The sequence below is a fragment of the Natator depressus genome, chromosome 15 (assembly GCF_965152275.1).
Source record: "Natator depressus isolate rNatDep1 chromosome 15, rNatDep2.hap1, whole genome shotgun sequence".
NCBI classification, from domain to species: Eukaryota; Metazoa; Chordata; order Testudines; family Cheloniidae; genus Natator; species Natator depressus.
In genome coordinates, this window is record NC_134248.1 from 16,883,109 (window position 1) to 16,905,158 (window position 22,050).

A 22,050-nucleotide genomic window follows, 5' to 3' on the forward strand; every position below is an offset into this window, starting at 1 on the left:
CTAGACCATAAAATGGGTTTGTTCAGTGAATTTAATATCTATGCATAAGTTTAATCACTTGTAATCCATAGATTATCTTCTTCTATTGTGATCTTTTTTTATTCCTAGCTTTGTGTCTTAGACATTGCTTGAAATGCTCATCAGTACCTGCTTTACAATTTGTCAAACAGTTACTAATGATGCTAGCTATAACTTCCTTAAAGTTAAGTAGCTTTACCCTTTCAAAAATTTTTTTTTTTTGTTATCCCACCTCTTCCTGTTCAGAACAGCAGCTTCAGAAAGTTTACTTATATTTTTAAAAAGTTCATTGGGTCAAAAAATCACACTGTCCCTCTCACAACACACACACACGAACAAGTTACTGCTACAGCTTCTTCTAAGTACGTGAAAATGCTTTACTTGACATTGTAGTCCACAGCAAAATTACTGCATGCAGCAGCCTCTCAGTTGCCTCTTTCTTCCTCTATTCATCAGTCCTCAGGAAACCAGGTGAAACCTGCAATCTCCTAAGGTTACCAAATCCAGGCTTTGGCTCCCCTTCTGGAATGAGCTGGAGTATTTTGCGTATCCTATGCCGCAGTTGAATATAGCAGGGAAAAGAAGGTATTATACCACCACTATAGGGGTCTGTTGCCTTTTTAGAGCACCCATCTATGTAGTATGTAGTCACTGCTCATTCCCACATCCTTTTTTTCTATTTTTGAGCTCCATTTTATTTTTTCCTTGCTTTTTTCATTCTCCCCTTTTCCTTTGTTTTCCCTCCATCCCCCATTGTACCTGTATTTTAACATTTAGTTTGCCTTTTTGCCAGCTATATGTGACAGAGATTATAAAGGGAAACTGATTTAGGATTTTTCAGTTTCCTTCTGCAGCAAATATTATATACATGGAGTTGGCTGCAAAAGGAAACTGACAATGGTTATTCAGTTTTGTGTCGTAGCCATTCAGCTGGGCTTATCACTAGAACTGAGCGAATATTTGATTTTTCTTTTTTCAGTTTGGTGGCTTAACCAAAAAAAAAATTGGGGGGGGGGGGACTCGTTTCAGATGGACCCAGAACAGAATTTTTTGGGGCGTTTCTTGCTTAAATGAATCATTTAACCAACGAAATAATTCATTTTTGGTTTTAATTTAATTTTGGGTATTTTTACCATTTTTTGTTTAAAACTAGCTAAATTTGGAAAAGAAACATAGTTTCAAAACGAAGTCAAAATATTCATTTTGAAAATGTCAAAACAAAGCATTTTGACTCTTGGGGGGGGGGGGGGGGGATTATATACTTTCAGCTGAAAACAGTTGCTGAATTCAGCCTGAATTTGCGAGTAATTTCAGTCAACCCAGAATTCCATTTTTTGGCAAGTAAAATACTGACCTCAAAGATTTTACCCTGCTCTACTTATCTCAGCTTTGCCTACTGCTGCTCTGCTTATCTCCAGGGGCCAGCATATTAGCAAAGTGACAGATCTGCTAGCAAGTGATGAGCTATATTGGACATCAGAAAGTATTAGTACATTATACTGACCCACTTCAACTTCTGATTCCAAACGTGAAATAAACATAACCCTGTATGGAAAAATATAAACCTTTTTATTTGTCTTCTATCTAAGTAAGTGGAGAAATAGACTTGATTCTAAAAGAAAAATGTATATTGAATGCCTAGCTATATTAGGGATTTATTGTAGTTAACTCACTATAATAGCTAGGTGCCATATTCAGATTAAGAATTATTATGATCAGCTGAATCTTGGTCTCCTCCATCTTCTCTTAATTTGTGCTCGCTTTCTTAAGTGAGGTATTCTCACTTTCTCCCTCCAGGAAGAAAGGAGTAAACATTGAGAATCAGTTACTGTTATGAGAAGGTTTGCACAATATGTATCTTGCACCCTAACGTGAAGGTTATGGCTCAGCCAATACCTGGAGCCAGAGAATTCCTCAGATATGGGTCTGCCAGGGAGAATAAACTGGCTTCCCTGCAATCACTGGCTCAGTCAGCCATGTAATTTCCATTGCTGTAGCTGTCTTGGTGGATAAATGAGTGAGAGGTAGTCTCTGAAATGGCTGGTCCTAATTTCCTAGGGGGTTTTAAAGAATAATGTCAGAACTTTTAAACAGATTTGGAGAGAACTGACTGAGAAGCCATTGCAAAATGCAGAGCACTGCTTTGATGTGTAATAAAACACATGCAGAAACATGACTTGTTTATTTATGTACTGGGTACTAAAGTCCTGAAGGAATACATGGAGGGAAATACTTGTTTTTGTGTTTCACTGGTTGTACTCTGCCAATTTTAGGGAAAGGAGAAATGGCATTGGATATTTATGGACTAAATATTGAGACATAGTTTTGACCTATTCCCAATACATTAGTCGCTTTAGTTCACCATGCCAGGTCTAGTATTTCCCAACTCTCAGCATAAGGCAACTTAAATCCTCAAACTTGCTGACTTAATTATCCCAGACACTCAGAGTTGTCTTGCGTGAAAATATCAGATACATTTTCATCTTCGTTGGAATTACTATTCACATATGTTGAGAAGTTGCTGCTGACAAAGTGCATGACCATTGCAGTATCTCAACACATCACTAGCCTTAGGAGAGAACACATGGAGTCACCGCTACAGACTAGGGACCGAATGGCTAGGCAGCAGTTCTGCGGAAAAGGACCTAGGGGTGACAGTGGACGAGAAGCTGGATATGAGTCAACAGTGTGCCCTTGTTGCCAAGAAGGCCAATGGCATTTTGGGATGTATAAGTAGGGGCATAGCCAGCAGATCGAGGGATGTGATCGTTCCCCTCTATTCGACACTGGTGAGGCCTCATCTGGAGTACTGTGTCCAGTTTTGGGCCCCACACTACAAGAAGGATGTGGATAAATTGGAGAGAGTCCAGCGAAGGGCAACAAAAATGATTAGGGGTCTAGAGCACATGACTTATGAGGAGAGGCTGAGGGAGCTGGGATTGTTTAGTCTGCAGAAGAGAAGAATGAGGGGGGATTTGATAGCTGCTTTCAACTACCTGAAAGGGGGTTCCAAAGAGGATGGCTCTAGACTGTTCTCAATGGTAGCAGATGACAGAACGAGGAGTAATGGTCTCAAGTTGCAATGGGGGAGGTTTAGATTGGATATTAGGAAAAACTTTTTCACTAAGAGGGTGGTGAAACACTGGAATGCGTTACCTAGGGAGGTGGTAGAATCTCCTTCCTTAGAGGTTTTTAAGGTCAGGCTTGACAAAGCCCTGGCTGGGATGATTTAACTGGGAATTGGTCCTGCTTTGAGCAGGGGGTTGGACTAGATGACCTTCTGGGGTCCCTTCCAACCCTGATATTCTATGATTCTATGAGTCACACCATTCACAATTAATGGTTCTGAATGTGGGAGACAAAGTGGAATAAATCCCCAATATAAGACAGAGTAGGAAGAGTGTGGCAAACGTGTAACGATATGTAAGCAGAACTAGTCTAACCTATTTTTCACCATTGCTGTTTCTTTATTTAGGACTTCAGTTCTGATTAATACTGTACAGGTGGTCTCATCTAGCAATCTCCAAGCTCTTCATAAACATTAGGCCTCACAACATCCCATTCAGGCAGTTGTACCCATTTTGCAGTTGGGTGAGCAGAAGTGATTTGACCAACACCACAAAATTAGTGGTAGCATTAGGCATGGAACTCAGAAGTGTGGACTGCCAATCCTTTGAGTGAATTGGTAGACTAAATTGCCTGTGTGCAAATGCAATTAATGTAAAACAGAGTTCAACTTGGGTTTGAAATAAGGGACAGTTGACTAGTACGTAGGTGTCCCTGCACATCTGTGATTTCTGGCTGTACTAATTAGAGCTGGTAATCAAGGCTAAAGTGGACTGCAAGGTCTCACACCTTCCCACGCGAAGCCTGATTCTTTTGCTGTGTAAATCAGAAGTTGCACTGAAGTCAGTGGAGTTACACACAGCAGTTTTACATTTGGGTGAGAGCAGACTTGCATCTCAATGTTCAGAAATTGCTCTTTGGAGATACTGTGCTCCTCAGAAGAGAAACGGAGAGGTTCTTTGTATGACCTTGCGTCTGTGTCCTCAGGTGGTGATTAGTGGTATTCTGGACTGGTGAGCAATAAGGCTGAGGAGATTTGTATGGGCATTTGATACAAAAAGGAAGAATGCAGAAGTAAGTTGATATAAATAATCAGCAAGGATGTGTGTGTCTGATGATATTCGTGCCAACTAAATGCTGCCAGGTAAAATTTATTTTCAAGCTAGAACTGACTTGAACATATTCAGCAATTAAAAAGCTTATCATTAGTCTTCTCTGCTATATATTGTTCTCCTTGTCCATCAGCCTGAAGCTTTGTGTGGTTGTTGCCTTAATATGTGCAGCAGTGAAGCAAGATAGTACAGAATTTGATTCAGTGGAATGAGGTGTGGGGAGTTAGTCCTTCTTCAAATCTGAGTTTTTGAGTTTTGTGGGGAGTTAGTCCTTCCAAGTTAGTCCTTCTTCAAATCTGAGTTTTTATTGGTGTTTTTCAGACCTATTTCTATGTGGTGCTATTGTGGTCAAGTGAAATTAATGGAAGAATTTAGATTAAAGTATTATTATGCAAATGGTTAGACAAAAATGAAGTTTAAAATTTTTTTCTTCCCTTATTTTCTTTCAGGACTAACACAGTCATTCTCATTGATGCAGAAGGACATGTTACTTTCACAGAGCGCACCATGCTCAATGCAGATATCAACCAATGGAAAACAAGCACCTATCAGTTCGAACTGCAGACTTAACAACTTTCCATTTGAATGGATCATGATAAAAGAAACAAGAGAACAAGCTATTGAACTCCAGTGAAGGCTTTGTACCAGCCTCCAGCACCCTGAGATGGAAAGGAAAAGCTTATTAAATCCATAGCATACCCTAGCAACTACTAAAACCTTTTGCACAAAACCGAGGGAAGAAAGTTTTTACAGTAAAATTTTGGCTGGATTAAAAATGTTGCTTTTTGTGCAAGTCTTTATTTTAAGTTTCAAGGACACAGTTTATTTTCTAGGCGTGATTTTTAAACTATGTTGTTAATATCTAGGCGATTGATCCTGCAAGGTATTGAGTGCTTCTTACGAGGTGCTAACTGCCCCTAGTTCCTTTTGATTTCAATCAGAGCTGAAGGTATGCAGCACCTTGGAAGATCAAGTTCTACGTTATTAAAGTTCAAAGATTTTCAGAATCTAACTTAAACCTTCAGAATCAATCGTGATAACTTTTCACACTTCGCTCAGCTTGGCCAAAGACAAACTAGTCAGGTACACATTTATTTATGGTCGATTTCTAGTCACTTTGTGAACTGGCATAACTATGTAATGTGACTTTTGGAAATGATCCCTGGGAATGGTGGTTATGTGAATTATAAAAAAAATTCCATTGGAATTTTACAAAAAGAAACATTTCTATTGATCATAGACCATAAAGGTTTTAGAAAATCTGTCTGCCTTTTCAACATATGCTTGTAGGATTTTTTGATCATGGATGTGGGCATCGGTGAATGTATGTTACGTTTGCAGACTGGGTTGTTTTAGTGTAATATAACAATTTTTCAGACATACAATGGTGCAGTGTTCTGCACAGGGAAAAGGGTTGTTATTCTTCACAAGTCTATTTTCCCTTAAGTTGTACAGTGTTGAGTAAAGTGATTTATCTAGTATTGTCTTTCTCATTTGTATCCAATACTTGTTTCTGATGAGGGAATGAAACCAAAGTTTGGGTCTGTGCTCTTTAATCTCTTGCTCAGGAGAAATTAAAGCATCATGGAGTGTGATGGGCTCCCTCTCTGAAGTGAAGGAATCAGCTGCTCTGTATTGTGGCACCTTGTTGCCTGCAGTCTAACCAGCAATGTAGGCCTCTTTTTTCTTCTAGACTGATAACTTGTAGGATATGTTTTCAAACAAAAAGTGAACTATATGAAGTTTATACTTATGCTTTTTGGTAAGCTTTGGTTTTAGCTTTATTTCTGTACTGGTATAATGTGTTAAAAGCTGGGAGTGATTGCTGATATTTTATGGTAGAATAGAATATTTGTTACCTGGTGACATATTACAATATTATAGTGCTGGAAAAAGTTAAGTGTTAAAATACTTCCCATGTTCCTTTAAGCTGTAAATTATAAAGCTGGTTATTTAAATGTATTTTTTCTTTCCATTAGTCAGTGCCAATGGTGGGTGATGGAGAGAATCTCTTGCTAATGTCAAAGTATTTTAAAATCCTAGATTATTTTGCTGCCGTTATAGTTGTACTGTAACTTACTCCAAATGCCAAACCTTAAATACTGATTTGACTCATTGACTCCCCCCTCCCCCTTCATTGAGTGTGTTCTTTACTGTGATCAGAGAATTGTAGAAAGGGTTGCAATATATCAGTATTTCCTATATTGCTCACAGAGAAGTTCAGTTGTTTTCTCTACTCCAGGCCTATATTTTGTACTGAAATGCTTAGAGGAAACTAAGGCCTCTTAGGGTGTCGTCTGTGGTGTGAGTGGAAACCAGATTTCTCATTGGGGTTATAATAGGACTGCAAAAGGCCATTTCCAGAGTAATGACTGTCTGGCGATACCAAAGCAGTATTCAAATTAGTTATTTCCCTCCTATGATCATTTTAGATAAGAGTTTTGCCTGTTTAAATATTTCTAGTGATACCAGGCTACTCTCTCATGCTTAATTGAGCATGCGGTTAAATGCTTTGCTGGATCAGAGCCACACTGTGTAACAAATGCACAAGTGCACCTTCTAACAAATTTTAAGTACCAGACTGCTACCACAGCTATCACAAGCACAGTTATGCCTGTTTGTGACTCATGCACCTGGGTGGTTGCATTGAACTTCATTTCAAGTGCGGGGGACTCCTGGATTTCCTTCTCCTGAGCTATGGAAGGAGTTTAATGTTTCTTTACATGGCTATTTATTCTATCAATTAAATTCACTGGTGGGGGTGTGTGTGTGTGTGTATGTATGTATAATCTGTTGTACTTGCAAACATAATGAATATAAACACAGAAGCAAAAAATAGTCCATAATCAGGAATATATGGAATTACATTATCGTTTAAAATTAATGGTAAAAAAATATCTCATTCAGACAGATTCTATAACCCAGCCAGTTGGTATTCCGTAGTGGCGATGGATTCTGATTTAGTTCTGTCAGTGTTTGAGCCTTGAACCTCTAAGCTTTTGTCAATGTAGTACTAAAAAACTGCTTTTAAATTTGAGATTGGCAAGTATGTATTTAACTTTGTTACTAAAAGTATTTTAACTCATCATTCACAGTCTATTTATATATGTCAGAAACACTGCCAAAGTATGAATGGCTAAAATTTGACCTACATTTAAACTTGTTACCTACATTTAAACACATTACCTTCATAGAAAGTAGAAATATTTGCAATTGCTTTTCATCCTCAAAATGTTGTACAAACATCAGTCTTCAGAACAATCCTTTGAGGTAGGTAAGTATTAAAATGAAGTATTAACCCATCTTACAGATGGGGAAATTGAGACAGAGGCTTATCACCTTAGCCAGAGGCAGATTGTCGGGTGTCGGAGCTTGGATTTGACCACAGGAGATCTTAACGCCCTTTCCTACAATTTAAATCAATCTCTTGATGGCTGGGTTTTGTATTTGTTCAATATATCCAACTTCTAATCGCTGAGAGTTTAAAATGAAAAAGACCATTGTTTTGGGGGGGGCTCTACAAAATATGTAGAGTTCCTCTGCTGGCTGTATCATAGCAGTAATACAGTGACCCCTAGCTTACTCTTGTGGAAGTTTATGGGAGTTTTGCCCTTGACTTCAGTGGAAACATAATCAGGCTCTCTATTCCCAGAGCTGCACTGATATCAGCAATGGTACTAGAGCATGGAAATGTTGAGGTATAATTATTTGTATAAGCTGGTGTTCATTGCTAAGTGCTAATTTTAGTTGCATTCAATCACCGGAAAAAATCAACTATAACCAAGTGACGACAAAATTGACAGAGAAGGCATTTTATTTTTATAAGGTACTTTACAAAGAGGGAATATCAAATGTAAAACTACAAATTAGATTATTGGGTGACATGTTTTTTGGTTTCTTGCTGTGAAATTAATTTGTGTGGGGTATCTTTTTAAAGTCATACGGTTACAGCAGCTTTTTCTCCTACCAAACAGTTTTTTCCACTGTGATGATAATTAGAAGGAATTTATAAATACTATTTATAAATCTTGATTCCATTTTTTTGCCTTTTTAAGCTATTTTAAATTTTGTCATTTGTATATCTGTATTCAAAGCCAGAGTCCGAATAAATTGTTTGGTGACCAAATCTTTGCCGCCTTAATAAATTGTGTACGTGTTTTGTACCTGTGTGCACATGGGATGGGGTAAGGAGACACTCAGTGATGTAACGGGGAGTAGAAATAAGAGAGATGTAGAATGACATCTGTTTCCAACACGTTCACTTTTTTTCTTTTAGGGTGGCTTTTTCAAAACCGCTCAGCATTGGCCTAGCAGTATGACCAAAAGGTTAACACATAACAGAATAGGAGGGAAGCTATGGTCACGTGCCAGTGTTCAGCTGCACAAGATGACACACTTTTTCAGTAAATTTCTCTGTGGATTGTGGGAATAAATACTCAAAATTAAATGCACAAATTCTTTTGGAAATGGGGTGGAAATTGCATATTGTGTTTGAGTAGATGAACGGATACAATACAAGACGAATGAACTGAGTGGCTTTGCCCACTTCGGCTCAGAGGCAGGCATATACACGCATTGCTTTTCTGGTGGCACCAATACAGCACACCCCTGCAAGAACCTGTTTGATGTCTTTCCCTCACTCCTCCTTTCTCTGCAATAGAGCTGCTGCTTGTGCTAACTTTTTTCCTCTCTCATCTCATCATGAGCATTTTTGTCACCTTCTGTCAGCTTGTGGAATCCCCTCTACATAGTGCCGTATTCTTCAGTCTGTACCTCTTCACACAGCGTGGCGTGGGAGAGGTGCTGGAGGCAGTCTTCCTCAGCAGAATCCACCTTGCATCTAGCTATTATCAGTGACTTCCTGTGGCCTTAGCCATCTGCTAGTACTTGCTGCACAGCCCTCCTTGCAGCTTCTCAGAATTCAGACTAGCCCTGTGCCACACCTTTTGCCAATGTCTTTCTTCTAAGCCGCTTCCCCTTTTCTCAGCGGGTTTAACAAATGCCACTCCATGCACAACAGGACCAGATGGAAAATGTGAAGCCCCTCTAACAACCCATGGCTATCTCCCTCCATGTCACAGCCTCTGGTTCCTCTTGGATCCTTCGAGGAAGCATTGGGAACATAATTACTAATCCTTACGTAGATATGTAGGGAAGTCATTCAGTGCTTGCTCATATATCTTTCCCTGTTGGTGTGCAGTCACCCCATGCACTCGAGTTTGGATATTTTTGCCCAGCACTGTCTGTTAGGACCCACACCTGCACCCTGAATGCTTTTGTGACTCCCGCCCAAGAGCATAAATGGTGGGACAACCCTACCCATCCTTCAGTTCCTTCTCACTGCCTGTGGCTGAGTCAGAACTTTGGCAGTATCCAAGCCTCTTGCTCACTCTCTAATCCCTTCCTGTTTTTTGTAAATAGTTGTTGTGCCACAGATAATAGTTTAGGATTGCTTTGTACATCGTGTTTCATTTCTTTTTTAAAATAAAACCCTGTTTTTCTCTGAGACTTCACCCAGTATTGGTCCACCCTTTATGTTGGAACTGAAGTCTCCAGGATTTGAAAACTTTCCTTGTAAGGCAGTAATATCTGTTACTGATGGGCATATGAGGTGTTTGTTTCCCCTGAAAAGATTCTAAGCCATAGTAGATCATCAGTTATATACAAGCCCATTCTCAGATGTCAGTAGGAGCTTGCCTCAGACTTCTGGGACACATGACCTCCTGCACATACATTTCTCAGCATCCCAGATTTCATCTTCACTGCATGCCAGAGAGGTTGAAATTTGTATATCAGTCCAACAGACATAATCTAGACATGTAGGAGCATGGCCCCCAGAAGTCTTGGTGAAAGTGTCCTCTAAAAGTATGCAAAGGAGTTCTTCTCTCCACCATACCTATCAAAGACTTTGGAGATAGACGCCTCCAGTCTCGACAGTCTTCACACGCAAGCCCTATGGATTCCTCAGGAAAACTGTCACGGCATTCCTCCCAATTCTGAGAGGTCTAATGATTCGGATCATGATGGACAACACCTCAGCAATGTTTTATATCAATAGGCAAGGCAGAGTAAGATCCACCCCCCTTGTCAAGAAGCTGTGCGTTTACTTGAGAAGCACTTCACTTACCAGGCTTGCAGAATGTTCTGGCAGACTACCTCTGCAGGTAGTTTACAAATGCCAACGAATGGTCAGTGAAGGACACCATCAGACAGGACACATATGAGGTCAACCCTCTACAGACCTGTTCAATGGGAGAAAACAAAAAATGTCACCTGAATCTGTCAGATGTGTTGCTGATGCCCTGGGCTAGGGGTCTAACCTGTGTGTATACTCTGTTTCTACTAATTCCAAGAGTAATCAGAAAACTTGGGACTCTGCCAAGATCATTATATTGGCACTGGCTTGGCAAAGGCAGTTCTGGTCCTCGGACCTGATAAATCTCTCCATTCGACATGCAGTCCCGTTACCTCTTCAGCCAGATGTGATATTCTGAAGGAAGGGACAGATTCTCCATGTGCACCTCACAGCATGGATGCTGGCTGGTTAACAGTAGAGAGGATCCACTCTTTGGAGGTACAGAATGTTCTTATCCACATTAGAAAAGATTCTATAAGGCTAGCTTACTCTTTCGAGTGAAAGAGATTCACTGTCTGGGCCCAGCAACTTCAGTTTATCCTCATCTCTAACTCAGGTACTTGATATACTAGAATGCCTTTCGTCCTTAAAGAATTCAGGACCATCCATGAGCTTTTTAAGGGTCCCTCTAGCAGTCATTTCAGCTTTCCATCTTCCTATGCAAGGTCATTCAATGTCCTCCCACCCTAGAGTAGCTAAGTTCCTGAAGAGTCTTCTGCGGGTACATCCCCCAATCAAAGAGGCTTGTCCTCCTTGAGATTTCAACGTAGTGCTGACAGTATTGATGGGTCTTCCCTTTGAGCCCTTAGCTACCTGTCCCCTTTTCCACCTATCCATTAAAATAGCCTTTCTAGTAGCAGTGGGTGGGAGAAATATAAGCTGTCATGGAGGGATCTCCATACACTGTATTTCATGAAGACATGGTAACCTTGAGGCCTCACCCAAAGTTTTTCCCAAAGGTAGTCTGACTTCCATCTCAACCAAGTAATACACCTGCCTGTCTTCTTTCCAAAGCCACATTCCAAGAAAGGGTAAGCTAAACTTCACATCTAACATATAGTTAAGAATGGATGCTATCCTTCTATCTTAATAAGACTATTCCTTTTAAAGTGTCCCCACAGGTATTTGTAGCTAATGCAGATGGGGTGAAAAGTCAGGTTATGTCAACAGTGAGAGTACCTAATTGGATTTCTACATGTATTAAGTTATGTTATGAAATAGCTAACTTAGACCAATCATTGAGGGTTACAGCCCACTTCGCCAGGGCTCAAGCAGCTTCCGCAACATCTGAGAAATTTTCCACTGTGGAAATATATAGGACAGCAATTTGGGATTTGATGTATACTTACTCACTATTACTCCATAGTAAAAGCATCAAGATCTGATGCTCATTTTGGCAGAGCAGTTTTACAATCACTGTTCAGATAGGCGCCTAACACCTGCCTCCTGTGATCAGGTTATTGCTTGTGGGTCTGAGCTGTGAAGAAATGGCTACTTACCTTTACAGCAATTGTGGTTCTTCTTGATGTGTGTCCCTTATATTATTCCATGACCCCCCTCCTTCCTCGCTACTATGGAGGCCTGTACCATGTGGATTCTCCATTGACAAAGGAGCTGAGGAATGTTTGGGGGAGGGGGGGGATCATGCTGCCCTTTATACCTTCAGGTGAGAGGCACAAGGACAATCAAGGTGTAAGCATGGCCCCAATGGACACTGCTGGCTAAAAGAATCCAAACTTGGGTGCATGCATACTAACAGTGGAATATATATATATGGTGAATACATCCCGAAGAAGATCATACATCTGTGAAGTTAGCATTTATTTTCCTCTCCCCTCCGGATCCCGAAAACAGGGTGTGGAAACCTTTCTAGGCCACCCCAAAGTTAAAGCTGCTTATGGTTTTTCCCTTCCTCCTTTCTCTTATGCTATCTGTTTAGTCATCTCCCAAACAAGGGCCAAGAAAAAAGATTAAGATGGAGGCCAAAAATCTGAGAAAACCTGGCACTTGCCTTCCTCTGAAGATTTACTCCTCTCATCTTCATCATCCTCACAGTCCAACTCAGAAGAAGGGCATATCTAGGACCATAAGGACCTAGATAATCTCAGAGAACAGGTTCAGTTGACAAAGGTGAAGACCTACATGAAATGAGTTTTCTGTACTCTTTTTTTTCCCAATCCTAAATTCCCTGGGGAACAAGATTGGTAACCTGAATGGTTTTAGCTAGATCATAAGAGATTCACTAGTTGCACTTGTCACAAATTATGTAATCTCAAAAGATATTTAAGTAGATTGACTTCTGTCCCTAAAACAGGTGCCCTGCACACAGGTTCCCCAGAAAGGCAATGATTCCGTTTGTGGGTCCTGCCTCTCTTAATGTAACTAACATTTGTACAGCACAATCCTTTGCTAGGTTTTCTCTGCTTTTATTGAAGATGTGGCATACATGATCACCTTCCGGTTTCACTTTCCTGGTTCTGCCTTCATGAAGTCCTAAAAGCAAAGGTCTTAGAGGCTTGCTCTTCTACCTGTCTCTTGTCTGTGACCACCCAAGCAAGATAACCTGATACTTCTTGATAGTGAGACACAATATATGGCTTTGAGCAACAGATGCAGATTTGAGACCTGATTCTATGATATCTTACATCAGTCTAACGCCACTGATTTCAGTCAAATAACAGAGGGGAATTGGACCCAATCAAAATGTGCCAAGCAAACTCATAGTGGTAGGAACTGCTGACAAAAGAGAATAAACTTGCTTATTCTTGCCTCTAAGATGAAGTGGGTGGAGCTATCCAGCAGCATTGTGAGACTAGCAGAGGTTGCTCTGAGAAGACTAACTATTAAGACAAAATTGTCCCAATTTTGGTCAATGTGGTGGTATGTTAAAAGGAGACACTGAATTCCCAGATAAACCCATGACTAACATGCAATCGAGAAGCATTATTTGACCAACTATCAAGGCACTCGAGTAAATTGTAAAGGATTTTGAGAAACACCTTATTAACTGATCTAAAATATTTGTTACCAACTCCTCCTCCCCCAATCCCACCCACAGAGGAATGTTGGATCAGATCCACTCTCCCGGCAACTGGTACTTTGCACTACCATGCAGAAAACTTGGGGTGGTTCACAAATCTGGTCTCACTTGTGCATCAGTCCTTTATTTTGCACCTCAGGTTGCTTGGTTGCTTCAGCTAATGCAGGGCTAACATTGGAGTAGCATAGCTGGGTTTTGAAGAGTCCCATACAAAATGTTTTTGGTCATGAAGAGACACTGCCAAGACTTGGGGCCTTAAAGGGTTGGTGTAATATAAACTTAGATGAAAGGTGCTATGGGTGCTTCAGGTTTCTGACAAGCAGGTAGTAGCTCATCATTCCCAAAGATGCAAAAGCAACAAATAGGAAAAAGCAATAACAGTAGTTCCTGGATGTCCCACGGGGCTGTTGGTTGCTAGGATGCCAGGTCCCTTTCCTCTTTCCACTAATGAAGAGCAAGAAACCAAGCTGAAGATGGAATAGCTCTAAATCTTAAACAGAAAATAGTTATACCATCAAAGACGCATGCAATCTTGTCTTCAAAAGATTAGATAGTATTGTAGATGTCTGAGTATAATCCATTGTGTATGGCTTTTTAAATTATTCATTATTGCAAGTGAAATACATCAATAACCAAATATTGAGACGTTATCCTAAAGAGACTTAAGTTCTCATTTACAATGGCACAAAACAATATTTACCAAGGTCTCAAAACAAGAGTCCTTGAAATATCTAGGGAGTAAATAGGAAAGTTTTTAAGCATCTTAAACTTGAAATTTAGCTAAACAATTTAAACAATAAATATTGCGTCTCTGGTTTAACAAATATCCTTATTTATACAGAATATTAACTGCTAGAAATTAGTTCCACATCAGATTCAAGTAACAAAACACTGGATAATTCTTCATCTGCTTTATTTTCCACAGAGACATCTTGTTGATGGATTTTGAGGGCTCATGAAAGGCTCTAGACTTGGTGGGAACAGAATCTGTATTGTAATCAACTGAAGAGGAAGCCGAAGAACAAATTATGAGAACTACACAACTCATCTGTGTGAATCATGCTGCAATATTTAAGCTTAACAAGGAGAGCAAAAAGCTAAAATGAAAGAGATACTATCTGTCTGATACATCCTGCCTGGAGAAGAACTTTAGAAACTGAATGAAAAAGCAAGATCTGATTAGAGTCCTAAAATCTCCTCATGCCTTTAAAGCTCAAGATCAAAAGACTGACCACGGAGGTTATGGTGTATGGATATTGGAAAAAAATAGTTTACAGCAAACATAGAAAAAGTGAAGGTTACAGTGGATAGACAAGAACTTGAACCGGTTAAGAAGAATGGGAGACCATACAAAATAGTAAAAAGCAATATCCCTTGCTGGTTCACATAAAGGCTTTGACATGTTTGTAGTGGCATGATAAATGGAAAAGAATGTGAGTGCTCTCCTAAAGAATAGCTCAAAAGCCTGAGGAATGAAGCAGGGGGAAATATAGTTGATTCTGCATAGACAAGACAAATATGATGAAGAAAAATCATTATGCTGAAAGATGTTCTAAAGATGTTGCAGAAGCTCAAGTGGAAATGCACTGGTCACATGACAAGACAGACAGAGAGTAACTCTAGAATATCTTGGCTAGAACAGGGATACTTGGTAGCACTGTAGTGATATCTTCATACAAACAGCTGCTAATCACAATGTCATTTAAATAGTGATGCCTACTTGTTTACAGTATATGTACAAGAATATTGTCATCAATTAAATGATTTAAGATATAACTAGTTTATGTCTGGAATGGTACATACATACTAATGCCATTTTCATTTTCAGTAGAGGTTGGAGCTCTGCACCAGTTATGTCAAAAAGATCCCTAGAGCTAGGTAAGAATTATGTAATGCCTGCAAAGAATGTGTATGTTGTAAAGCATGGGTCTGATGCTGAATAGTCATCAAGAAGTACAGCTACTAAGTCAAAAAAATTAATTGAACTTGGCTTAAAGTTTAGCACATGCTTAAATGGCCTCCTGAATAGGAATGCTTTCCTGAATCTGAGGCTATTCATAAAAGCTTATACGCTTGCTCTCTGTGTGACATCTGAAAAGGCAACATGTCTGTTAGCATAATAAAGCGTCTTACAAGCTTGTCTCTTGTGACAGAGGAAATGCTTTAAGTGGTATCTCACCTGACATGCTAGCCTTTATAGGCAGTGAGCCAACTCTTGGCCAGTAACTTGATCAGATTATAAACATGCATTGATTGCTTCTGTTGGGGTTCATTAAGATAAATTAGATAATGGACTGGATCTGTGTTACCATCTACACTTATAGTGACTTTTCTGGTGATACAGTGCTATAATGTAGAATAATTGAGAGCATTACCCACTATGCAATAGGAGGTCCCAGATTCAGAAATTTGTGCTTTTAAAAATCACTGTAAATTTGGGATTATTTTCCCACTTTGTGTATTGGTGGGGTGGTGATGGGAGGTTATCCTCAAGTCAAGGCACAAGAAAAGTTCACCCCTTCATCCTACATCTGGCATTCAGGAAAAATTGCCATCCTTTCAATGACTATCTAACTTTTTACAGCATCCTAATAGCTCTTCCTTCCATACTGTCCTTCAGAAAAAAACATTATTATCCCCTAGATGACTTGTGCATGCTTTCCAGAAGCAGACCATCACTCTTTCAGAATACCAGACAAGCTTTTAGGAATGCTTTGGGAGGTTTTTATATTGTTTTAGTTTTATTACAGAAGTATTGCAGAAATCTAGTCTCTTCTTTTAGGAAGAAAACAATCTTTGGAAATTTTATTTGATCTTGAGATGACTTTCTAGTATCAGCTGACACTTAAGGGAGATGGAAGCATCGCTTCGAAAATAGTTGTATCGTTTTTCGTTGACTAATATTGTTGGGTCCCCTAAAAGTGGTTCATTGGCACTTTTAACTTATTTGTGGGGTATGAGAATTCTAGAGGTATACTGAATTTGTCAGTATCCTTTTGAAAGTCATGTCCTCCAGCTTTGTGTTTTGTAAACTTAAGCCCAACGTACTATAACGAGACATAATGAAAATATTTAGGAAGGAGACAAAGGGCTCACCCATCACACAATATTACTACTACTTCCTTCTGCAACTTGTTGTCCCACTCCCCTTTCTATCTCCAAACTTCACATACATAATGAGACTTTTCCAGGCTACCCAGATCTACATGATATGGCTAAGTGGTATGCAGTTTGAAAATATGAGTCACTTGCCCTTGCTCCTCTCTACGTTTTTGAGAGCATTTACAGGCAACTTCCGGCAGCAGAAGAAATGCTGGAGTAACACTAGAGAGGCTTTTCTTGGGAGATTTCTGATCCATTTTACTGAATACGTTGATTTGAATGAATACCTTCCTGCTCTTCAGTGGAACCATACCAATTGCAGTGCAGGTCAAGCCCTCTGTAGTTATGGAGGAGGGGGCATGATTTGGTTCCCTGCAATTTATACTATATTTAATCACTCTAAAAATAATTGTCATATTCTGATGAGGACAACTTCAGATATAGAATGGGCAATGGCAGCAGGTAAACTCTTAAGACAACATGATTTTGTTACCATGCAAAAGAGATTAGTAATAAAGGACCCTGATCCAACCTGACTGTTACTGAAGGCAATGTAAAGACTCTCATTAACTTCAATAGGGTTTGGATCTGGCCCCAAAAGACTGATTAGAAATACATGGGGAGGTGCTTTCAAATCCTGCTGTCTACACAGTCCTTTTTTGGAGCTTAAGTGCATAAAGTTCTATACTGGCAAGAGCAAACAGCAGTTTAGGCTTATTCATACCAGATGTTTGCAAGCCCCACATGTATGATCACATACTCTGTTTGTTTCAACGGATACCTCTGAATTTTTTTCTCTGCAGTATGGGGAGGGATAGCTCAGTGGTTTGAGCCAGGGTTGTGAGTTCAATCCTTGAGGGGGCCATTTAGGGATCTGGGGCAAAAATTGGGGATTGGTCCTGCTTTGAGCAGGGGGTTGGACTAGATGACCTCCTGAGGTCCCTTCCAACCCTGATATTCTATGTTTTTTCAAATTTTTCCGTAAGCTACGAATTTCATGGGCAGGTTCCATTACAGCATGATTTTCTAGTTGCTATGGTGAGAGACCTTGGCTTCTGGGAATACAGAGGAAAGCTTAGAGAAGCATGATTTGGAGCCACCCAGAAGCAGTAAGATGACACTACGTTAACAAAAGCAAAAAAAAAAAAAAAAAAAAGGGGGTGGGGGTGGGGAGGGCTTATGAAAGGTGCTGGATTCATAGGCCTGGAGACCAAGGTCCTCTGTCCATGAAAACAGGTACAGCACAGACCGCCACAGCAGTGGAAGCTTCTCTACCCTGGTGCACCCAAATCCCAGTCTTGGGGCACCAACTCTAACAAGGAGAGGATCATTCAGTGCCCATGAACCCATTGAATTCCTGGCCTCTCTGCTAAGCCTATGAGCAAGGAAGCTAGCTGTGGTGAGTTTGTTTTTGATGTGACCACTTGCCTGTTGGAAATGGGACTGAGACCCAGAAGAGCTCACTTCAGACCACAGACTTCTGAAGATAAGCTTTTTTTTTTTTTTAAGGTGCAGGAAGGAAAGGCAGGCACCACTGAAGACAAGGGCAGGCATAAGCTATTAAAATTCTCCAAGTTGTTATCCATCTCTTGTGCTTCCTTTAATGATTTCCTTATGACCTCTTCAAAAGAAAGCTCTGCTTTAATAGACTCCTCCCCATCCATCAGATGAAAGTCTCTTCACGACTCTAAATCCCTTTAAGATTGTTATGATTTTGCACTTGCTCATGAATGTCTCCACTTCCCTCTTCCCCCCCATGGAACAGACGCTTTACACGTACAAATGTGAACCCTGGTTACTAAAATTCCCTTAGCTACACACAACAAGACTGACTTTTTAGGATCCCAGAAAGGCTCACAGTCTGTGATCCAGCCCGATGTTGTTTGTTGCCCTTTCCAATATTGGGACAGGGAGAGGAGGAGGAGGAACAAGAAAGTGGGACCAGTAAAGCAAGTGTGTTTACTGACTCCTGTTTACAGGGTTCTTTCCCAAGCATATTTTTAACGTGGCAACCAAACTGAGTATGTGTAGTCGGTGGATACCATGCTGTGTGCATCACTGGGACAACACATGGATCCACGTTTGTGTTGTCTCCTTTTTGATATGCATTTAAATCAAGTAAATTTCCCACCATACTGATTCACTACATGTGCTGTTAATCATTTTGATTTTTCGTCGTCTTGAAATAATGTAGCGCTTGAGAGGCAGTAAAAACAAAATAGAACACACACATCTGAACAGCTAATCGAGTGATTTTTGTTCTGAAAAAATTCCACAGTGCAGCCTACTTGGAGCCTGACTGATGCCATCACAAAACAAAGGTTTAAGGCAACCGTAGTAAACAAATGGAGTTTTAAATATGCCAAGCAACTGCAAAAGTTTTTCTTCTGGTGACCATTCAGCAGTAAACAGGTCTACGCTAGTTTGCACTTTGCTACTATGGCTATACCAGTATACTATACTGCCAAAGCGCTTCCTAGTTATATTGCATTTTTGCTGATATAGCTTATTCCACTCCCCACTAAGCAAAATAAACTATACCAGTACCAGTGCAATTTGTCCCATGTAACTTTCTACACTAGGGGCTTTTGCTGGCACATCTATGTGGATCAGGGAATTACACCTCTTTATGTCCCTGACTAACATAGCTTTGCTGGCAAAGTTTGTAGTGCAAACTTGGCCTTGGATTTACGGAGATAAGATACCAATATGTGGTTATTAATGGAATGTAACAGCTCCAGCTCTTGAGAAGCGATTAGTTTTAAATTATTAAGTCTTTCTTTTACATTTGAAAAACTGCCTTATGTCAGAGACATTAGGAAATGGAACAGCCACTAACTGGTGAGGAGGATTGTTGTCCTTTGTGCTTGAACTTATGCATCTGTAAAAATGGAGATAATATTTATCCACTTTTGAAAAGTGCTTTGATCTGTTGAGATGAAAGGACCTATATAAAGCAAAGTAGTATTAAGACTGGTATTCTTTCCCTCATGGAAATAGTTTAAATACTTCTCTTTTATTCCCATAGGTGAATGTAGTGTATTTAAGGGTTGCTGGATTTGAAGCGCTGGAAATTAGCCTATTTTTATCAAGTACAAGGAAGAGCAGCCTGTTGCTATACAACAGCACCACCATAGACTCAGCCCTAACCTGCAGGGACCCCCACTCTGGCTGACCGCATCTCTAATGCAGTGTGTTTGCTGACTTCAAAATTGGCAGCTTTAATGAGCAGAGTCTCCAATAATTGACAAGTTTTGTGTGATTTGGGCATCATTCCAAAATTAATCAAGACCACCAATTTAAAAGCCACTGAATAACTGTTTATGATTCCAAGATTTTTAAGGGCAGAAAGGGACTGATGACCATTTAGTTTGACTTCCTACATAATAGCAAGGCATAGGACTTCCCTGAATTAATTCCTGCTTCAAGTGAAAAAAATCCAATCCTGATTTAAAGATTTCCAGTGAAGAAGAATCCACCATAACCCTTAGTAAGTTGTTCTGATGGCTAATTACTCTCACTTAAAAAAAATATGCCTTATTTCTAGTCTGAATTTGTCTGGCTTCAACCTCTAACCATTGGTTCCTGTTATACCTCTGTATGCCGGACTACAGAGCCCTTTATTATCAAATATTTGTTTCCCATGTAGGTACTTCTAAACTGTGATCAAATCACCCCGTAGTCTTCTCTTTGATAAACTAAACAGATTGAGCGCCTTAAGTCTCTCACTATACAGCATGTTCTCCAATCCTTTAATTGTTCTTATGGCTCTTTTCTGAACCCTCCTCAATTTTTCAACATCCTTCTTGAATTGTGGTTACACAAGAACTGGTCAGTGTTCCAGCACCAGTTGCACCCATTGCAAATGCAGAGGTAATATAGCCACCCCTCCTACTTGACATTCCCTACTTATACATCTAAGGATTGCGGGAGCCTTTTTGGCCACAGCATCACACTGGGAGCTCATGTTCATCTGACTATCCATCATGACCTCCAAGTCTTTTTCAGAGCCCCTGCTTTACAGGATAGGATTCCCCATCCTGTACATATGGCCTACATTCTTTGTTGCTAGACGTCTGACCTTACATTTTGCTATATTTAAATCATATTGTTTGTGCCATTTCCCAGGTAATCCAGATTGCTCCGAATCAGTGACCTGTCCTCATTATTTACCACGCCTCCAACCTTTGTGTCATCTACAAACTTTATCAGTAATTATTCTGTTTTATTCCAGGTCGTTGATAAAAATATTACATAGTGTTAGGCCAGGAACCGATCTGTGTGGGACCCCACTAGAAACACACCTATATGATGATGATCTGCCAGTTACATTTTGAGATCCTATCAGTTAGCCAGTTTTTAATCCATTTAATATGTGCAATGTTGATGTAGTTGTGCAGTATAGAGTTAAATGCCTTACACAGATCTGTTGCATCAAGACTATTATTTTTATCACTCAAAGAACTGAGTCGAGTTAGACAAGATCTATTTTCTATAACCCCCTTTTTCTTCTTTGTTAATGACTTGCCCCAGGTCACACAAGAAGTGCAGGGCAGAGCCAGAAAATCAGATCTCCAGTGTTGCATCCCAGTGCTGTAGCCACAGAACTATCTTTCTTCCTCCAAATAACTTTGAATGCATAGTAATTTGAGGTGTGTAGTTTTTAATTCCGTGAACTGAAATCTCATAAACATAAAAGTCAGTCATGTTATAGGTGGATGTTTTCCAGTGAAAAAATAGGGTCCACTTTTGCTAGACCTTCAGAGCTTCTGTGGACAGCATAGCTCCACAGCAACACAGTCCAAGTTGCCCTAAAATTGAAATCAGAGGGGGTGCCACATGCAACATTAGTAATTCTCCTCTAGCACAGAGACAAAGGATGTGTCTACTCTGATTATCTTCTGTAGCAATCAGTGAACTTTGTTTGACGTTAGAGGACTGACCTAAGCATGGCCGTGGAGTCTCCCTGACATCTCTTTCCGTGGGGCATGGACTTTCCACAGCTGACAGAGATGGTTACTTGTGGAGGCCAGATAAGGAGAGCAGTCGTGTGTTTTACGTTATTTGTTTTTGCTGAAGGATATTGGCCTTCAAAGGTATTTGGGACTTGAATGGTAAAATACAATCTGATGGGGGCAGAGATACATTTGCCTTCCCCATCTCCCTTCCAAACAGCTTTGACTTCTCGTGCCACTCCCTCTGAACATACCAGCAGTTTCTAGCTATTGAATGTTTACATTTTGTTGGCACATGTGACCTTCTGCACCAAGTACGCTGGGATGAAGTCCTAACCCTATTGAAATCAGTGGGAGTTTTGTAATTGATGTCAGTGGGGTTAGGATTTCATCCTGGACATGGATTATATTTTGACATTTTCCATCTTAAAAAAAAAAAAAAAAAAAGTGACTTGTTCCAGACAGCACCCCCACAGATGTGGTGTCTCATGTCTGTATATGCAGCTTGCCTCCAATGCCAGTATTGGATGGCTGAAGGCTAGAATTTTTTTTGCCAGGGTTCTTTGACATCCCTGCATGAAGATCTCTCACTTCCTCTAGAGCCTTTCAGATGATGTCAGA

General features: G+C 40.0%; 1 protein-coding gene across 8 annotated transcripts in view; it reads left to right on the forward strand.

The window, feature by feature from the left end:
• TANGO2 (transport and golgi organization 2 homolog) overlaps positions 1 to 8,289 on the forward strand; it is an 87,186-nt gene extending 78,897 nt beyond the window's left edge. For 5 of the 8 annotated variants that reach the window (XM_074972540.1, XM_074972541.1, XM_074972543.1 and 2 more), the window contains one exon: positions 4,646 to 8,289. In XM_074972540.1, the coding sequence (XP_074828641.1) occupies positions 4,646 to 4,766 (121 nt within the window). In that variant the 3' untranslated portion in view covers positions 4,767 to 8,289. Of the gene's footprint in view, positions 1 to 474; positions 604 to 4,071; positions 4,202 to 4,645 lie in introns of those variants that run through there. The other 3 variants (XR_012641990.1, XR_012641991.1, XM_074972539.1) reach the window with 3 other exon arrangements.
• Positions 8,290 to 22,050: the final 13,761 nt, after the last annotated feature.